This window comes from Alligator mississippiensis, chromosome 1 (assembly GCF_030867095.1).
Source record: "Alligator mississippiensis isolate rAllMis1 chromosome 1, rAllMis1, whole genome shotgun sequence".
Classification (NCBI taxonomy): domain Eukaryota; kingdom Metazoa; phylum Chordata; order Crocodylia; family Alligatoridae; genus Alligator; species Alligator mississippiensis.
The window spans coordinates 315,609,949-315,630,306 of NC_081824.1; the positions used below are offsets into that span (position 1 = coordinate 315,609,949).

General features: G+C 41.1%; 1 protein-coding gene across 3 annotated transcripts in view; it reads left to right on the forward strand.

Moving 5' to 3' along the window:
- Nucleotides 1-20,358, forward strand: part of PCYT1B (phosphate cytidylyltransferase 1B, choline) — a 62,470-nt gene that overhangs the window by 29,348 nt on the left and 12,764 nt on the right. For 2 of the 3 annotated variants that reach the window (XM_019495134.2, XM_019495133.2), the window contains exons 2-7: nt 4,236-4,335; nt 6,326-6,442; nt 9,204-9,355; nt 10,256-10,334; nt 16,489-16,631; nt 18,264-18,320. In XM_019495134.2, the coding sequence (XP_019350679.1) occupies nt 4,236-4,335; nt 6,326-6,442; nt 9,204-9,355; nt 10,256-10,334; nt 16,489-16,631; nt 18,264-18,320 (648 nt within the window). The remainder of the gene's footprint in view (nt 1-4,235; nt 4,336-6,325; nt 6,443-9,203; nt 9,356-10,255; nt 10,335-16,488; nt 16,632-18,263; nt 18,321-20,358) is intronic. The other variant, XM_019495136.2, reaches the window with a different exon arrangement.

The following is a 20,358-nucleotide window of genomic DNA, read 5'->3' on the forward strand; positions in this document are numbered from 1 at the left end:
CCAAGAGGCCAAACCATGGGAAAAATAGAACAGAAATAGCACTGCTCACCATGGGACACTGTTGTGCTTTCTGTAGGTCATGGAAAAATGTGGATTCCACAGTTTTTTCTGTGGCAAAGAGAAAATTAGGGTCCCTGCTGCTGAGTGATTACAAGAACCGGACTGATAAGAAGTTAACACAAGCTTGTCTTGACTTCAGCAAGAACCAAGAGCTTTTCAATATTGCAGAAGAGTTTAAATGAGGGGTGGGGCGGGAAGTCTCTTGCTGCAAGTGAGGCCTATTTTCTTCAAATAATCTCCCAGGAAACAGCTTCCACCTAGCTAGGATCTGATTACCCGTTATAGGCTTCAGACCATAGCCATTATTGTTTTAACATCCTTGCCTTCTCCTTTATCCCAGCATGAGCCAGGCTGTATGGGATGTTGTCTAACTTGATCTTGCTTGGAGATAAAAAGACAGTTTAGCACTCAACAATCATAAAGACAGAGGCAGAAAGATGGTATTTAGAAAATAAAGAAAAGAGCCCATGATGCATGATCGTGTGTAATATTGTGCACTGTGCTATGTGGGTGGCCAGCTTGAGCAGGATTCCCTTCTGTGGATCCTGAACAGAAGTTTAATTTTGCCATATTCTGTTTATTTTGAATAGTGTCATTGTATTGAACTTGTATTTAGCAGAGTGAAGTGATACAGCCACAAATATGTTACAATACCATGTCAGAGATTTAAAAAAAAGGATATGTATGTAATGGATGACAACTTTTTGAAAGAAATATCAATAGTGAATTTAAATCAGGATAAGCTAAAAACTAATCCCAACATTTACTTTAGACTTTCACTGTCTCAGTGGAAACTATTCTCTCAGTTTGAGAAACAAAAGGCTCCACAGTTAAGTAAAAGAAGAGTCTCTCAGTTATGATGAATTGTCATTAGAAGGAAGTAGTTTGCAAGAGCAAGCAAGAAGCAGACATCAAACTGAGACTGTACTACCAATTTTAGGTAGAAGTAAGAGATTTTGCTAAAAGGAGACACTGAAGGTTTGTCTCCAGTGGAAAGTTAGTGCAGTGTAACCCAAGATACGAGTTTACATCCAGGAGTTACTTCACATTAACTCCACATGTAAAAATGTTTTGTCCACACTTCCAATGCATATTGGACCTCAGCATGCAAAGGTACTCTTGCACCAGTGTATCTACATTGGTGTATCTTCAGAGTACCTAATAAACTGTAAATATGTATGCTAGCTTACTTGGCCCTAGCTCCCTCATTTAAACCAGCCTATAGCACCAGAAACCAATGCAAATTAGGTGCCCAACTACCATTGGGGATCTAGGTTCAAATGATATAGCAACAATCAGAAAAGATATGACCACTGAACAAAAAAGCAAACACCTAAATGCATAACACCTGTTCATAAAGAGCAAGGAATATTTTGCTCTGGCCGGCACGAACTCAGATGACATATAGGACAACACAAAGAGCAGTACAGCAACACAAAGAGCAGTGAATCCTTAATAGGATTCACAAAGTTCCTGCCAAAGAGCAGTACAGAGTTGATGCAAGGTCATGAAATCCCATGTAATTTATAGCAAAAGCCAATCAGAGATATATGTGTTTTTCTCAAAGAAAACTTATTATTAATTTGTTTATTCTTTGAAGCCCTGGAGATGTCAGGCTATCAGGGAAACACTGCAGAATTTTCCAAAACAAGTCACAAGATGCATGATGCTATATTAGTGGTTCTGATTGTTGGGTGGGTGACCTAGGCTCGAATAGTTATTCACCTCATTTCCCTCATCCTTTATCTTTATTGGACGATAAGGGCACCTTATAGTTGAAAGAACTTTACTTCAAGTGCCCCTGCTGCCATTTTGAAGCACAGGACACTAAATATATGAGGCACTGTGGGACCTTTAATTAAAGCAGCTCCCGAGAGCTGCTCTAATTAAAGCACCTCTCCCCCCCAACCCCCCCCCACCCCTAAGCAAGTGTAAAGATGCCCTAAGAGTGTAAACTCTTCAGGACAGGAGGTATCCTCTACAGCACCTCTGTAGCATAACTGTAGGGTGTGAGGGGCAAAAGTGGCACCAGTCCTGGGTGCCGTTTTAGAGGGGAGAGCAGAAGGGCAGCCCCTGAGGTGTCTGTGCCACAACAGTAAGCCCATGTGAGGAGAGCCCACACTGCAGTTGGAACAGCAGTGGCAGCAGCCCAATGCAACAAGGTAGGAGTCTCCAGTGCTCAGTATCCTTTTCCCTAACCAATGGTGCCAAATTTCCTAGTTACAACTCCGGGGCACATAACAGTCTCTCTCTGATCTCAGCTGGAACTTTTAAAAACTACTAAATACAAGTAGTAGTAGTGGAAGGAAACCTTCTGAATTGGCCATACTTTCACTGGACTCTCCTAATTCATCCCAGCCCTTATTTAGCATGCCTTTTAAAAAAACATTAAGGCCTCTTTTCTGATGAAAAAATTAGCACAGGTTATATGTTTCTAATTATTGCCTGGGCATGAAACTGGTATTCAGTGGGACCATCTACATGTGCTGTTAATGCTCTGAAATCTTACTGCACAGTAAAATACTGCATAGTAAGCTTTCCCTGAGAGCACATCTACACATGTCCCTGTTAGGAGCAAATTTGTTCCTGATGGGAGCACTTCAGTGCAGGGCTACTCCTGCCCTGCTCTGCTCCCCTACAGCAGCCAGGGGGAGCTCTAGGCTCTCCTGGGCACTAGCCCCCAGCTGGCAGGGGCCACTGAGGTCAGGCCTGGGCTCCAGGGGGGTGGAGGAGCTGTCCTGCCTCCCAGCCAGCTGCCTCCCAGCCTGGCACCCCTGCTCCAGGCAGCTGCTTGCTGCCAGACTCCTACTCCAAGATCTCAGAGTGGGGGCTGGGAAGCAGGCATCTCCCTGGGGGAAGGAACTGTTCTCCCAACCCTGCTGCATAGGCTGACTGGGAGCAATTTGCTTCTGGTCAGCTGTCTACATGTGCACTACTGCATAGTAGCTACTGTGCAATAAATCTACCTGTATTTACAGGTAGTAGATAACCATGCAGTAGACTAATTTACTGTGCAGTAAATGCTGCACACATGTAGGCAGTGGTGCTTTACTGTGCATCAAATTAGTCTACTGCACAGTAAAGCATCTCGTGTATATGTGCCCAGTATACCACACTCAAAAGCAGGTCAGGTGGTGGTCAAGCCATGGTCTTCTGAAATACTTGTGTCTATTCCATTTTTCAGTTATCTCTAATATAGGTCATTTTAGTGTTTTCTTCATGGTTATTTGAAGTAATCTAAGTTGAATTCTCCTACAGCCCCTCTAGATGTTGAATGAAGGCATGATAGGATCTGAAGTGCGATCCACACAATCACACCTCCTGCCATGCCAAATGTGCATGGCAAGATGCATGATTGTGGGGTCCAGCATCAGATCTAATCACAATCTATCACCATCCCGGGCTCCCCCTGCACCAGCAAATAGCAAGCTCCCACTGTTGTGAGTCCCCCACCTGACAGGGCTCCCAGCCATGGGACCATACATTGCTACACATGCAAATTAAAGCTAGATAGAAACCAGCTATAAAATTATTATACATTTTCCAGTTCTAACTTTATATCTGGATGGACCTATTTATGGCATGATAGTTAATTTTCACATGTAGCCTATCTAAATTGGTTAATTGCATAATAACCAGTTAATGCCATAATACATGTAATGTGTGGAGGGGACCCTATTTCACATGTTCCCACTAGATCAAAACAAAAATCAGATGTTTTGTCTGAGAAATGCAGGCAAGATGCAGTCAGGCTACAGATTCTGGAATTCCTAGTGTACTGCCCAGTGAAAAAGAAAGCCAGTCCAAGAACTAAGCTACTTAAACTCTGGGCATGTAACCAGACAGAGGTGGATTCAGCCTTCACATACATTGCTGATTTGCCTGTAGCCACCTCCAAAACTTTAAAGCTTTTTAACAAGATGAAGAATTAGCTTGCATGACTGTCTTTTAAAACATCTTACTCTTTTCAACTCTAATTACAGATCTGTATCAATTCTGTGAGTTTATGAATGACTTAAAAACACCCAGAAGGGAAAACAAGCCCGGATGATGTGCAATGAGAGTGCGCTGACATAGAAGGAAGGATTCTGTTTTGACTTTCCACTAAAAGAACAAACTGGATATTTGCTCATCCCATTTCCATTGTTTTCCCCCCTCTCTGCTTCTCCCTCCAGACTCTGACTGCACCTGCTCCATTTGCAGATGAAACAAGCTGTCAGTGCCAAGCTCCACATGAGAAGCTAACCATCGCTCAAGCTCGCCTGGGAACGCCAGGTCAGTCTTGATTAATAAGCTATCTTTGCTGAGATCCACTTGAACAGGACCCAAGGGCAGACAGCTTTCAGTTATAAAAGGATTTTCCTCTTTTCTTGCAACCTTCACTTGGAAAAAAAAGGAAAGATTGTGCCTGATTGTGGATGAGGGAAACATAACAAGAAAAGATATTCACCTTTTGTTAGCAAAACACATGGGGAAAAACACTTTCAGGTGAATGTTTTAAGCATCTGTTCATGGTCAGGTTACTTTTTAAATGAATGCTGTTGGGCCATGATATTCAGACATTGGCAAAATCAACACTCAGATCTTACTTGCATGATGCAATCGTATTTGGTTAATAGTAAAATGTATGGGTTTTGTTACACTTTTAAGTTATACTTCATAGCCTCTGCCTCACAGTTCTAGAGTATCACTCGTTACAATACTTTAGCTCATAAACCTATCTGTGCACTCTTGTCAGAGAACATATATGAAGCATGGTTAGCATGTATTTAGTCCCTTTTTATGTTATTTAAATTCAGGGCTTGATGTACAGCCAATCTTTAGCATCCTACACAGTTAATGTGATGTTTGGTGCCTAGTCCCATTTCCAGATGCTGTGGAATATGAACTTGTTCACAGTGACTGGCAATAATAAGAGACCCTAAAGAGTCAAGTTGACTTCTCCTTTATTGAAACCCTTGTTGGTTACATCACACGTTCCCTTGCCTGTTTTAAAGGACAGATTGATCCAATATTTCTTTTATTCTGTCTAAAACATACATACAGGTTTTGACCATGTTGCCTATTGCCCTTTCTGTAGAAGTGATTTCTATCACTGATTAGTGGTAATCCAGCCATGCAGCCAGGGGGCTTCAGCAATGCTCCAGAGCTGGAGAGCTTTGCTCATGCCACTGCTGGGCTGTGAAGAGAAGTGGCAGTAGCAGCAGCAGCTAGATCATAGTGCCAGCCCACCTCAAACTTGTGCTAGGTCATTCTGGCTGGCTGCTAGGAAATGTCACCTACTGCTGCCCTAGATCTTGGGTCTTGTAGGTAGTTGGGAGTATCCCAATGGAATGGCTTTACAGGAAGCCCAACATATGCATAAAACAGCATATTTTACAAGAGGCAAGAAAGGGAATATTTTTATTGATGTATTTCTTTTTAATTTGAGCAGTTAACTGTTATTCCCCACTTCAGGGGAGTTTCCTTAGCTCTCCCATCAGTTTCATATGAAACAGAGTTTTCTCTGCATTTTACTTGAGGCGTGGGATGTGTAGCACCCTACAGCAGACACTTCTTTATGCAGCACAGCAGTGAGCCTCTGTGAAGCTCAAGGACCACGGCATTGGTCTCGTAGATGTGCAGGGAACGTGAATTCCTATATTAGCATAGCTGCTGGGCATGCCACTCTGCAAGGCTCTTCCTGTTTTGGCTTGCAGGCCACCACTAAGACGCGAGCGGTGTACAAAAAGAGAGGGATATGGGGAAAGGAGCAGGAGAAGTCAGAAAGAATGGGACTGACAGGAAGGTGACTGAGAAGACCCTGAGAGGGGTGAAGAGAAAGGGAAAAGGAAAGGGATAAATACAAGTAACCAACAGGTGCATACAGCAGTAAGTTGTAGAATAAAGAAGGAAGATGTAAGAGCACAAAGATAGAAACTTAAAAAATCCGAAAATGAAGAAGTGAGGGATATAGAAACAGAAGGAAAAAAACAAACAAGACATATGGCAAGACTGGGAGCCAGATAGGAAGATGACATTTTCTCCAAATATGAATGCAGGAATAATGGAGGAGAGTAATAAAGAGGACACATATAAGAAAAAAACTAGAAAAAAGGATACCGAAATAAATAATAACCAGAAAATATAATGCTGTAAGTTCACAAACTATAATATTTAATACCAGGGGAATATATTCTCATCTGAGGTCCAAAAACAAATCAAGAGGACTTAGGCATGACTCATATTTAAGCTGGAAGTCATTTTTGTGCTTGTTTCCCTACAGTTGACAGACCTGTCAGAGTGTATGCAGATGGAATATTTGATCTCTTCCACTCCGGCCACGCTCGAGCTCTTATGCAAGCCAAAACTCTATTCCCAAATAGCTACTTATTAGTAGGAGGTAAGATTCAGAGCTATTTACCAAACAGAGTTTTTGCCTCTGTTTTCTAGAGCAGAGGCAGAGCTGTTTCTATGCCTTCACCCCCAACTGTTTTTACACTGTGACTCCAAGCACTACTTTCTCTCTCCGCGGTGTTCCATATACTGTTTTTCTTGAGCGTATCTTAAAATTGCATCAATTAAAGTTAAAAGTCACATTCTTTCCTTAGCAGCATGTGTGTTATTCACATTCTATTTAAAGGGAAAGGCCAGAATGGCTCTAAAGGCAGAATGTATCTGAATGAGTATTTATCTTCTTTATTTATTGTGTAAGTGTTGTAAAAGAGGTAGGGATGAGGGAAGTCCACGTTCATAATAGAATTAATGATGTTAACATTTTTTGCAGTTCTCAAAATATCTGGGAGCAGATTGTGATTTCTTTCAGATTTCATTTAAATTTATTTAGTGAACTTTGTTGGGGGTTTTTTCCCATGTGTAAATTGATAAGAGATATTCAAAAAGTGTTATATGTCAAAGGCGGCATGTGGTAATGCTTCTGTTTCTATTGGCAATTGTGCAAGGAATTTTTGGTGAATATATTTGGTGCTTTTGAATAACAGTGCCTGTGGCTTTGAAATTTACTTTTCACAAATATTTGACAGCAGAAGTCTCCTACACGAACATTCATGAATGTGGTTATGAAGGGGCTGTGAATATGACAGAAGTGAACATGCATTCAAATGCATAATCAGAAACATAGTTTTATTATAATACCAGCTCTGCAAAAAAAACCCAAAACAAAACAAAAAACCCCCAGGAAAATTGGAATCTTGTCCTTATGCTCACTTTAGTGTTATACTTAAATGATTACAATTCAGCTGGAGCTTTCTGATAGTACTTTTGTATAAAGGAATGGAGATCTGTTCTGTAAATGAAGGAAACACTTCACACATTGGTCCGCAGTATTTTTCCAGTTGAGCAGAAAGAAAAGATAAGTGGGACTGCCAGGGAAGGGATTTCAAAAATGGGAACTGCTCCTTTGAGACTTCTCTCTAAAACTAAGGGGACAGTTATGGGCAACATTCATGCCCCACTGAAGTTTAAGGCAAACCTCCTGTTGATTTCCTTGGGATAAGAGATTCTCCCCAGTAATGTGCTGTCTTGACAGGTGTGTAAAGCAGGAAATTCTAGACTCCTTTAAAAATGCTGTGTTGTAACAGAGCTGGGTGTTTTGTGCTTCCCTGTATCCATTCCCTCCTCCCCGCTCTCAACTTATTTCTTGTTTTGGTGACAATTAGTTTTTAATTCTTAACTACAAACAAGTCAGTCACAAAATATTACTTATGGATACCTAATGAATGCATGATCAGGAAGAAAGGGGTAACCAAAAAGAGTGCCTTAGTAGCTAAAGAATTTGTACCTTAAATAAAGCACTATTAAAAGGAAATATATTTGTTGACAATTAAAAAGTGCTGTCTGCTAATAATCAGTGACATTTACATGGCATGTTTCTTCCAGGAGAACCAGACTCTCATGCGATTTACAGACAGTAAATAAGTATAAATACAATCCCAGAGGGATCTTTCTACTCGCCATTGAAAATGCATTGATCTGTGGAACATCTGTTGCCAACATATCCCAAAGCAATTATAGAGGAAGGGAAGCATCACCTGTCCATTTAAAAATACAATTATGTTGATAATTAGAATTTGGCCATGACTCTCAGAGTAACTAAGGCCTTCTATATTGGTAAAAGGTGCTTTAAAACTTTTATGACCATAGTGGCAAACACTCTGTTTCACACCTTATTCAAACAATGATACCGCCAGTAGAATAGTGCCCAATAGGACCACACAGGAGCATCAGATCAGCTAATTCTCTAATTCAGTAAGTGTCCACCTCCTGAATTACCAACACTCTTTACTGCTCCAAAAATAGTATTCAGCATTTGTTTACACTTTATACCTTCAAAAAGCTATACAAATGTTATTAATCTCCATAACACCTCTATGATATAGGCATTATTTCCGAGTAGCCTCCTTGCTGGGGAGGAGGGGGACAAAAGGGATGCCATGAATGAGGCACATGGAAGCTGACTGAGAGGGGGTGCCAGAATGGCAGATACCACTGCCACCTACAGTATAAAGCTTCATAGTTATGCCTTTGATTCTTTCCCATCATTTTAAAGGCCACACAACAGTGGCACAATCAGGACTGAAATATAGGATTTCCAAAAATCCTAAACCAAATGTTCATTCCTTCAGAGTAAGCTGTCACAGATAATCCTATACATGGGTTTTTCTTCAGAGATTTTCAGCTTGAGTTTTCATCAAGGCCAATACCACTTGCAATTAAACTTACTATACTTGTAGCCCAAGATGCAATGACTGCCTTTGTTTCCTGTTTAGTATGCACTGGTTTTAAAGCAGCTTTCCAACAGGGATTTAGAGTTGTGCTGGCAAATTCAAAATCTGACTGCCAAGTTAATGAAATTTATGAACATTTTATGATTGCAGGCACTACATTTTTCTGTTCGCTTTAAAAGCATTACTCATTCTAGAATGTTATGGAGCATTTCTCTCATTATGGTGCAGTACTTGCTTCTATTCCAAGGACAAGAATATGCACATTTTTATTTGTATTTGGTTTTGAATACTTCAAAAGTATAACCCAATAAACAAGTTTAACCAGGAGAATTGAAAAAAAATAACTAGTAACTGTCGGATGTAATCATTTTGCAAAATCTGTGTAGCAGTATTTTGTTGACTGTTTACCATTGTCAGTTTGCAGCGATGATCTAACCCACAAATTTAAAGGCTTCACTGTAATGAATGAAACAGAACGGTATGAGGCCCTCAGGCACTGTCGCTATGTAGATGAAGTCATCAGAGATGCTCCATGGACGCTCACACCAGAGTTCTTGGAAAAACACAAGGTACTTTTCTTCCTCCTTCCTCGCTTGCTAAAACTGCTAGAAAGAAAACGACATGACGTTCAAGTAACTGAAATAAATTAATTCATTCAACTTCAGGCTCAGAAAACATAAGGCATCATCTGCCCATTACTATATCAGAAAATTTTCTGCTTATATATTTTTAAACCTGAAAAATAGGTAAAAAGTGGGGGGGTGGGGATAACTACTTAGTTATCTAATAAAAGATATCGCATTTACCCAAAACATCTTATCTGCCAATATAGACTTGCACTCCTAGAAAACCTTTGGTGTAATCTGTCTGATTTACATAGGAGGAAAATCAAGTAGCATGGAGTCACTAAAAAACCATTTGCAACCACAAATTGCAGGTGCAGAATGGGAGAATGGACTAGTCTACTATGTAATAACTAGCATCTTACTCCTGTTCCTATAAGATCAAGGGGTAATCTCCCATTGTCAATAGGTCTATAATTGAGCAGATATATATACATGAGTCACTGCCATCTAATGCATAAAAATTTTGACTGTTCAAGTGTATGTGACTGTTTTTACATTTTACTGGCTAATCCGTGGTATATATAAATACTCATGCAACTATAGCTGACTGGAATTTACATTAGCTCAAGGGCAGTGGTTATAAACCTTTAACAGTTAAGTGCTAGATAGGCACACATTCACATGAAACACCAGGAAGCTGGAACTAGAAACCTTCTTCCTTTGTTTTAGAAGTCAGTTTTTTGCCACTAGTGGTAAAAAAAATCTTCCTTAGGTGAGGCAGCTTCTCTGCATGTAAAGAACAACATCACACACAGAAAGCTAGAGTGCTTAGAAGCCCAAAGGTCCTGTGCTGTCTTAATTGTTAGCTACACCTGACTGTCTCTTCCCCTCCGTCACTTGCAGATTGATTTTGTAGCCCACGATGACATTCCATACTCCTCCGCTGGTTCGGATGATGTGTACAAGCACATAAAGGAGGCAGGTGAGGGCCATGTTACTTTTTTAATTCTGCTGTTTCAGCCTTTATTTTCAGAACCATCTAAGTATGCAACTGCCTTGTAACTGCAACTTCAGGAAGAAAAAAATAAATGCACATTCCTTCGTGACCTATGAGTAGGTAAGTGTTGCTGACTTCAACAGAAGGGTGTCTCCCTGAAACCACAAGTAATGACCTTGGCTGTTAAAAAAATTGATTCCCATTGTAACAGTGAGGAAGCCATTCAGCTGATCACAAAACATTTCCTGCCTGGGTTATTACAGTACTTTTCAGTGCTTCAGTAGCAGCACTGGAATGCTGAAAAAGGAATCACTTCTCCATGTACTAATAGTAACAGATCCAGTATTCAGTCACCTTCTGATCCTGAGCTAAGGAACAGTTGTCTTGTCATCTCCAGCAGATCGACAAATGCTAGTACAAAAGGAACAGCAAAAATAGTTAAAAGGAGTGATGCAGAAACCTACCTGGAACTTGGATATAAGAGAAAAGATGTCAGAAGAGAAGAGTTAGAAGGGGATGCTAGGAAATCAGCCTGCATGCACAAGGCTAGAACACTGGCTGAAGATGTAGCACCTGTTTAAATTATTCTCTTTATAGACAGCCAACTTATTTTTAAAACTATGGGTCCTCTAATGTTATCCTCCAGCAGTCAGTTTAATGAAAAATTCAGCAAGGAAGAGAGAGTGATTAACAGTTAAACAAACAGCATCTAAAAACAGAGCAAACAGGCAGCATTAAGGGACTCAACCCCTAAGAATGCCTGATTTTCAAACTCCCTTTCCCCTTCTTTCCCCCAGATAAGAAGAAATGAGTTTGTACAGAGAGCTGACCAGGAAAAATAATGATGAGAAAATGAAGGGAAAGCTTTGTTTACTGCCTTAGTTAGGCATGGGGGCAGATATCAGATATGTGATCAGCCCTAAATACTACCAATTAATAAGTGTTTGAGTACTATGATTTCAGACAGAGTGTAACTGTAGAGAGATTCGGTTTACTATATATATAAAACCTTAAACCAGAAGGAGGAATCTATACAGAGCTGAGAATATGGAGAATATCCATGTGCAACTTTGGAAGCATAAAATATTGCATAATTCAAGACAAGAGCATCACATGGGATTTGTAATTCCAGTTTACTGGATGATCTCACCTTAGAAAAATGCTTCCAAATAGCAAGAGCAAATAAACTATCCAGAGAGGGGATCAATACCCACAAATATAGAACAAGTATGTAGGATCATGTTGAACTAACTCAGGAAAAAGGACAGAGATAGAGCACCAAGAATGCAAATATCCATGGTCCAGCAAGTATACTGTGAGAATGAAAATACCCAACCTATAAAACAGAGATGTTAAATTCATCCCATACCTCAGTCTGGATTCGGACCGTAGGGCTTCCTCATCGGCTGGATTTGCAAGGGAAGTGGCGGCTACAGTGGAGGCAGCAATGGTGTCAAAGGGACCACAAACTGTGGTGGCAGCAGCAGCCAAGGAAGCATCAACTGCAGCTGGGCCAGCAGCTACTTGCCAGGATGGAGGCAGCACAAGCAGTGTTGGTGGCAGGTCACACAGTTGTGTTATTGGCATAGCCCTCCCTCGCCCAGTTGCCAATGGTGCCCATGTCTTGTGGGGTCCAGGGTTCCACAGTAGCCCTCGATCTTGCTGGCCACAGTCCCAAGTCACTTGGCCTGCCAATAGCCAAGCTGGGCAGATGGAGCAGCTCTGCAGGTCAGATTCAGTCCCTGATATCCGTGTTGTAGACAATGTGCAGGAAGTGCAGAAGAGGACTTTATGTCCAAATGCTGCAGCTGCCCCAGGAAAGTAGTGACTGTCAAAGGGATTTCCAATGAAGAGCAGATTGTTTGCAGAATCTTTCCAAAGACTCTCAATATATGTACCCTTCCAGAAAAAGGCTGCTAGCCATTCTACTGCCATACTTGCAGTTTTGCTATTAGATGCAACACGTTCCCAGCAATAGCAATATCAGAGAAACAAGACATATAATAAAATAAATTGATGAAGATGTATAATAAAACCAGTTTGAGGCCAAATTGTTATTGGATGATAAAAATAAACCCTGAAAAGAGAGGTGTTACTGCCTGGAATTTTTAGTAATTGATTTACATGAGTGTCGTAGGGCTGTTCAGAAAGGCAGAACTAACCATCAATTTGATCATGGCAAAACAACAGATTATCCTGAGTGCAAGAGAGAAGGAAGAACAGCCTGGTAGTCTGAGAGAATGCAAGTTTTATTTAAAGAGAGGCATCCCTTAGCAGCAAGCTGAAGAAGCTGATGATCCCTACCTGCTTTTGTCATCTCGGCACCTGGTATTCTTTGCTACACAAGTTCCATGAGACTTGGTGGAACTCCTAAAGGAGGAACTGGCAAGCCTGCAAGAAAAGACAATGTTCATATTGCCATAAGGCAACCTGTTCACATTAGTAATGTGGTGAAATAAACTTCATATAAAACTGATGAGCACCTAGTGCACCACTATGGTACCTCAGAAAGAGGCTTAGAAAGAGCGAGCACTGATGCAAGTCCAGCAGACACTGATGGAGAACGTGCTCAGCTGCAGGCTGTGCTATTTGGAATAAAACAATACCATCAGTTCACCTTTGGTAAAAGGATGGAGCAGACCTGTTCGCTTTTGACAACAGGCACATTGTGGTCACTCCTGTTTCTGGGAGGTATACTGTTTGGAGAACACCTAGACGAGAAATCTGATCCAGAAAGTGAAGGAAGTCTTTTTCAAGACTTGGTAAACCTTGATACACTGTTCTCAGAAAACAGGCCACTATGTACTGTTGCAGAATTCAGACTACTCAGGACCAAATGGGAATCTGAACACAAGATATCTTCCCTGGATGAGCACAAGATAACGGGAAAGCAGAGCCAGCAATGAAGACAGGTAAAAGGCAAAACAGATGGGAAGGGAATGCTAATTGGCAATGTTAAACTATTACAAGGTAGTTTTCCAACAACTAGACCAGTGGTTCTCAGCCTTTTAAATTCAGGGTGCCCCTCCATACATTTTTGGAATTCAGCAGCACCTCAGTTGAGAACCATTGTTGTGTTGCCGCAGCTTTCCCCAATCGTTTTCAACTAGGGAGCTAGCATCACCACAACCACAGCCAAGTGCAACTGCCCCATTCACCCTTTGTGCAGCCAGATAAGCCTAAAGCAGGCAGGAGCGCCCACTTCTGCCACAGTCCTTCCCAGTCTGCACTCCTCCCTCCCTCCCAGCCCACCTCCAAAAATGAGGTGCACAAGACAGCTCCATCTGCCCCAGATTCCTCTGTTTCCAGGATGCTCAAGAAAAGTCTTGGGAAAAGTTGGTCTGGGAAGGGCTGTGGCAAGACCAGGTGCTTCTGCTGGTTTTAGGGTTATCAGATAACCCTAAGCCAGGCATGGGCATGCACTCTTGCTACAGCCCTTCCCAAGCAGGCTGTGTCTGAGGCACATGGGGCAGTTTCACCTAGCTGATGCTCTGGGGAGCACCTGCACCATGGAACAGCTCACAAGGGTCTTGTGGCACCTCAGTTGAGAGCCATTAGACTAGACGGTAGCTCAGGGCAGGGTCATGGGGACCAGAGAACTCTGCTGTCCATGGAGGACTGTTCACTCCAGCCCAGCAGCTGGACAGTGTACGAGAATATCAACTTGAGCAGGCAGCCTGCTACAACAGAGCCAAAGCTTTGAGGCAGAGAGCAAGTCTGACTCTTACCAGCAAACTTCCACACAAGACAATAACCAAAGGCAACAGTCCAAGCCACAGTGGGCCACATTTCATATGAGACAGCTACAGACTCAGGATAGTAGTGGAGACCAAACCAAAGACAACCATGGAATAGTTACAGGCAAATGCTACTTGCAAACAAACAGGGCCCTGGCTAGAAACCAGGAAGGTATAGAAAGAATATCAACCTTTAGCTATATGAGCTATCTGAGCAATCAGATGACCAACAGTATACCATCCAATGGACTGAAGACAGAACAAGTATGCAAACAAATGCTCCACAAATGGCAAAACCAAAACCAAGATGTGACAGATTGGATGAAAGAGCAGAATCATTTAAAGAGTTCTGATACCTAAAAGGCTACAGAGGGCTGGCATTAAAGACATGTCCCTATAGCAAGCTGAACAATAATAACCTCTGTTGCTGGTGAATCTTCAAATGCTGGCATCATCACAACAAAAAGAATTGAAAGGAAGATGTAGCAATCTGCACAGAGCACAGAGGAAACAGGACAGGTTACAGTGAGGAGAGAGTTTGACTGAGGCACCAGGACGTCAGTCAGGCTATATATGGCTGGAATCCTAGCACATCTGTAAATAGTTCTGCTAATAAAAATTGGTGTTATCAATCAGCCTCCAGTATGCAAAACAAACTAAATTAAAAACACAGAGAGGTTAATGAAAATGAATCTAAATCAGAATTAGGTTTATTTTCTAAAAGAGTTTTCTTAGCTCCTATCTGTGGTTAAATCCTCCTTCTTAGAGATGTGTTTAAATGCTTCCTAAAATAGGTTCCTAAGCAACTGCTGCAATGCCGTAAAGCATGATAGGGGAAACTTCTGTAATCATGATTAAAATGGTCTATTTTTAGCAGAGTATTAATTAGAATTTGGAAAAAAGGCACATTCATCCTAAAAACACAAGTGGCTGCTAAATATCTTGACGCCCTCCCTGAAACGTCCTCATCCTATGAAACTGGGTTAACAAGCCATGCAGTAAGGCAGGGATGCTGTGTAGATAAATTTTGTACAACCATTTTTAGTACCATTATTTCAAAATAATTTGTTCTTTATTATTCCCAGCCTCACAACTTCATATCACTGGCAATTTCATGTTGCAGTTACATATTTGTTGTGACACCTATCCTGTGCCTCAATGGTAAGAGCCAGTTTATAGGTTATTCAACCAAAGCATACTAGCACTCATTGGTATGGCTGTCTCTGCTTTTTTTGTGGTAGGCAGTAGAAGTGAGCTCAACTTAGTGGCAAATAATAAAAGTCAGAAATGTTTTTGAGGAAATAGGCCAGTAATAAAGATATGTTGACAACTTCATGTGACCTTGTGAGACAGAACAAGGAAACAGCACCTGCTGCACATTTCCCATATAATGTAATGCAGAATCTCTGATGCTTCAGATACTTTAAGGCAGGGGTGGGCAAAATGCAGCCCATGGACCAGATGCGGCCCGCCAGCCCATTCTATCCGGCCCATGGGGCCCATAAAAAATTTGGAAAATTAATATTTTTCTGCCCCTAGCTGCCTGTCATGCGGCCCTCAGTGCCTTGCCAAAACTCAGTAAGCAGCCCTCCGCCTGAAATAATTGCCCACCCCTGCTTTAAGGCATGAGAACAGCCATATATAACAGCTGTCCTTCAATAAATCTAAAAAAATTATCTGAAATCTAAAAATCTTATAGACAATGCGAGCTGCTTGGCTTGTTTAGCTTAGCAAAAATGTGGTTGAGAGGGAGTATGATTGCTCTCTATAAATACATTAAGATAGGGGTTAGGAACAAATACAGGGGAGGGAGAAGAGCTATATAAGCTAAAGAGTTGCGTGGGCACAAAAATAAATAAATAAATAAATAAATAAAAGAGTTGGTATAGGTATAGGTCATGGACCTGATCTACACAGCACAGGGAAGGACTATGCAGTAATGTCTACACCAGCTTTGCAAGTGCTGGCTCAAGACAGTTTATCTCGTCTGTATGGCTCCCCTTTTCTGCAGTTACATCATGCTAACTCAGGTATCTCTCTACAGCACTACCTTGTGTCATACACACATGCCCAAAATGAATTTTCTACATACAGATCATGAAAAAAAACAACAAAATCAACACCCCAAACAAACAAACAAACAAACAAACAAACAAACAAACAAACAACCCCCATGACAGAGCCAGGAAGAGCCAGGAACGAAACAAGAACAGGTGAAATCCTGACTCTGTCAAAATCAATGACAGCAGTCTATTCACTGCAAAAAAGCCCAGTCTCTCAGCTCCAAACTGACACGCCCCCACAGGACTTAAATATCTGTGCTTAAATATTCACATTTTCCTAGCTGCTGTGACATCTAACAGTGTTATTTTTTTCTGGCGTTTTTGTCCCACTTTAATCAGGAATGTTTGTACCAACACAAAGAACTGAAGGTATCTCAACCTCAGACATTATTACTAGAATTGTACGAGATTATGACGTCTATGCCCGACGCAACCTCCAAAGAGGATACACTGCCAAAGAGCTGAATGTTAGTTTTATAAATGTAAGTATGCTGCACTCTCTTCTGATGGACCTTAGAAGCCCAAGTTGGAACAGGAGATAAAATAGAGCAAGACCTAGTTAAAACAAGCTGAAGGATAATGTATTAGGAGATACTGGTAGACTTGTGAGTTTGGTTTTTTTTCCTTAATTGTCTTGGCAGTTATCATTGTCACATACCATTTGTCAGTGCTTGTTGAAAGTATAGCTGTTTAGAGGAAGCCAGCACCCCCAATTGCCTACTGTATTTGTGAACTACAGCATACTTCTTATTAAGCTGCTGCTAATGAGCCTAGCAGATTAAAAACAAGTTTCCAGGCAGTCTTTCAAGCAGTAGCCAAGAGTTTGTGTTTCATTATTGCTGCTAGGGACAGGGACAGATACTAGAGAGCAGAAATAAATATGTAGAAAGCACAAGCTCTGCTATCAAATTCATTCCTCTACAAAGCAATTAAAAAAAAAAGATGGAAGCTAAAGGCTTAAGGCAATCCTATGAATCAAGAGCTCTGTAGCAAGAAGTTGCAGAAATCAGAGAGCATCACCAAGTCACTTTTATGCAACACAAAATGTAAGCCAAGGTACCAATATAAAAACTTAGAGTGGCTGAGGCTTACATTAGAAAAAGTTGCTTTCAAATTAAACTATTTCTAAAGACAGAACTAACTGTCCATGCCAACCAAGGAATAGTAAAGATGTGAAGGACACATCTTCTTTCTACTGTCCTCCATTTTCTCTGTCAAATCTTAAATCAGAACCCCATGAAAGTCACATTACTGAAATGCTCCTCTGTCCTGTTCTGTACTAAAGAAAAGCTTAGGAACACAGGTCTGGAAAGGGCTCTTCAGCATGTAGGGCCACTCTGGCGTGCACTGTGCATGCGGGACCTGGGACCAGGGCTGGGGCATCCTGAATGCGGCACGCAGGGCTGGTCCAGGGTGCCTGCTGCATGCAACACCCATACATTGGATCCAGGATATGGGGCCAGTCTGCTGGCCCGATCTGGCCCACAGGCCAGCCTGTGCTTCTTATCCACCCACAGATTGGCTCAGCATCACTCATCTAGTCCACGAAGCCTAATGAGTTGAACATCCCTGATTTAATCCAACCTTGCATATGCCACAAAACTCAAAGCACATTATGGGTGCCTTTACACGTGACAGTTTTTGCCATTTAAAGTGTTCTAAAGCCATCACATAATACACATCAGCAACTTGAGAACGTTGTTAAAAGGGTGGTAGTTGCCTTAATTAAACCTTGTTGTATGCATTTTAAATGCAAGTCGAACTGCAGTACTGAGCCTCAGACTACCTGGTTTCTCTTTTTTGCACATGTATTTAACTGGAGCTTTTTAAAGTGGTACTTAGATCTCCTACCAGTGTCCAGCGCCTCCTACTCTACAGAACTACAGCAAGGCATGAAACTCACACCAAGCCATGGAACATCAACTAAGTTTTAAGGCGCTGTACCTAAAGCACTTTAAGTAAAGCACGAAAGTTACAGCACCTTTGGATACGCCTGCCCTGCACGTGTATAGGCATCCATTGAAAACAAAATAACACCCCACAAAACATGCCACAAGTAAAAGCAGAGGAGACTAGCACACTGCCAGTGCTCTGACACTCCAAGTATTTTGCAGTTAATCTGTGCTCAGAAGATCTTAGGAAGAGGACCATGCCTTTCACTGCAGAGAAAGGTAAAAAAAATCCCCAACAAAACAAACAAACCACAGTCCTTGTGAAGCTAGGGGGAAAAAAAATCCTTCCTGACCCCAGATGTGGCAATCAGTTTAATTATTATGAGCAGAAGAGAAAGACAGCTTAGTCAGGTGCCTGAAAGTCAAATCACAAAAGGTAAACAGCAAACCACTAAATTTCTGGACCTGTGGGAAATAGCACATGTTGGATGACCCAGCTCCATGGCCATGATCCAGCCTGTGGGCCATAGGCTGAGCACCACTGGTACATAGGGTCCTTGGATCAGTAATTGGTGCATGTGATACATGGGTTCAAGTACTTATCTGCAATCCCCATGGTAAGGATGGGCAGTAACTCTGTCTATGGAAGGTGCTTGAAAATACCAGGCTTCAGGGCCTTTGCCGGTTGTCTATTGGGGCCAGGAAGGAATTTTTTTTCCCCTTATGAAGATTTTATTGGTTTCTGTGTGTGGTGTGCATGTATGCATGTCTGTCTTTTGCTTTTTTCTCTAAAGCACTGGCGATAGGCCATAATTACAGGGTGGGAGTTTTGACAAGGATACACTGGTATTCCCATCAGTATTTTAAAACTTTTCAGGCATCTGGCTAAGATGTCTTTCTCTTCTGCTCATGGTTAAATGGATTGCCAGATCTGGGGTCAGGAAGGGGCAAGATTTGGTGACCTCACGTCACTCATCAGGCTGGATGGGTTGAGCACCACGGCTCTACACTATCACACTATTCTTTCCCTGAACTGGTCAAATCCCATCTTGAATAGATTCATGTTCTTCATCCCCCACTAAGTTCTTGGAATATTATTCCAGAACATAACTTCCCACTTACCCGAATAACTGGGAATTATTATCTGAATATGGGTACTTAATGAGGACTTCTTTTTTTCTTTGAAGGAAAAGCGATGCATCATAAAACATATTTCCCCTGTTTATTTGATAAGGGTGGTTATATTTATTTGATTACCTTTACTGTAATATTACTCTCAATTTGATATCTAACTTATTTTTTTAAAACTAATCAAAGATATTATTGGGTGTTACACCTGCCTCAAGTCTGCTGCCAGTTATGCTTTTCCTATTCATTTCTTTTCCTTTCTTGTTCCTTTTGCTGCATTGTAGATCTACATAAAGAACAGAGAAAAGTGCCAGAACACAGATAGTTCCCAAACACACAAAGGAAACAAATAGGGAAACAGATAGTAAGATAAGGATCTCATTTTAAGCTCTCAGCTCCTTGTTCCAATAACTGGCAAACTTATTCCATGCAAATGTAGTTTTTTCAGGATGTCCTTTTAAACAGCTTCTGAAAATGGGGAATAATTGGTTTAAATTAGGCCCAATGCCTTTCAAAGGAAGTTAGGCATACAGGAGGATTTACAGAAGTACCTGACTGAATTAAAAATAAAATGAAAATACTAATTCTACATTGTGGTTGGCATTAAAAGACCCCCTACTGAGCAGCAGTTTGGGCATATTTTTAGCTTGTAAATTTTAAAGTGCACTTATACTTTGAAAAGTACTTCTATAATAGCAACAAAAAATCATTTTTATTACATTTCAGTGCCAGTTCTTAAAAGCTCAGGTGCACATACCACTATGTATTTAAATGTCTGTTTTGTGCATTTCCCACAGTATCTGACTTGAATACTTACACATAGAAACAACCATCTAAGATGCACACTGAGAACATCAACCGTTTGTGGTTCTACAGCATTCAGTGTTATGAATGTATACATCATATGCATTTGTATGATCACATTTGAAATGAACCCTTATATCATACTCGATCAATTTACAGGCTTTAAAAAAAATTGATTGTCTTCATGCCAGCCCTAAAAATACAAACTAAAATTTAAGAGCCAAACCCTGTATTTTCTGGCTTATGCATCATTGCTTGATATCTAATCAGTTGTATCGTTGAGCCAGGAGCTAGCGTAGGCACCATTTCACACTTTCATAACTGCAAAGATAAAAATAAGAAACTAGTCTGAACATACACAAGCAGCAGATTCTGTTGAGTCATA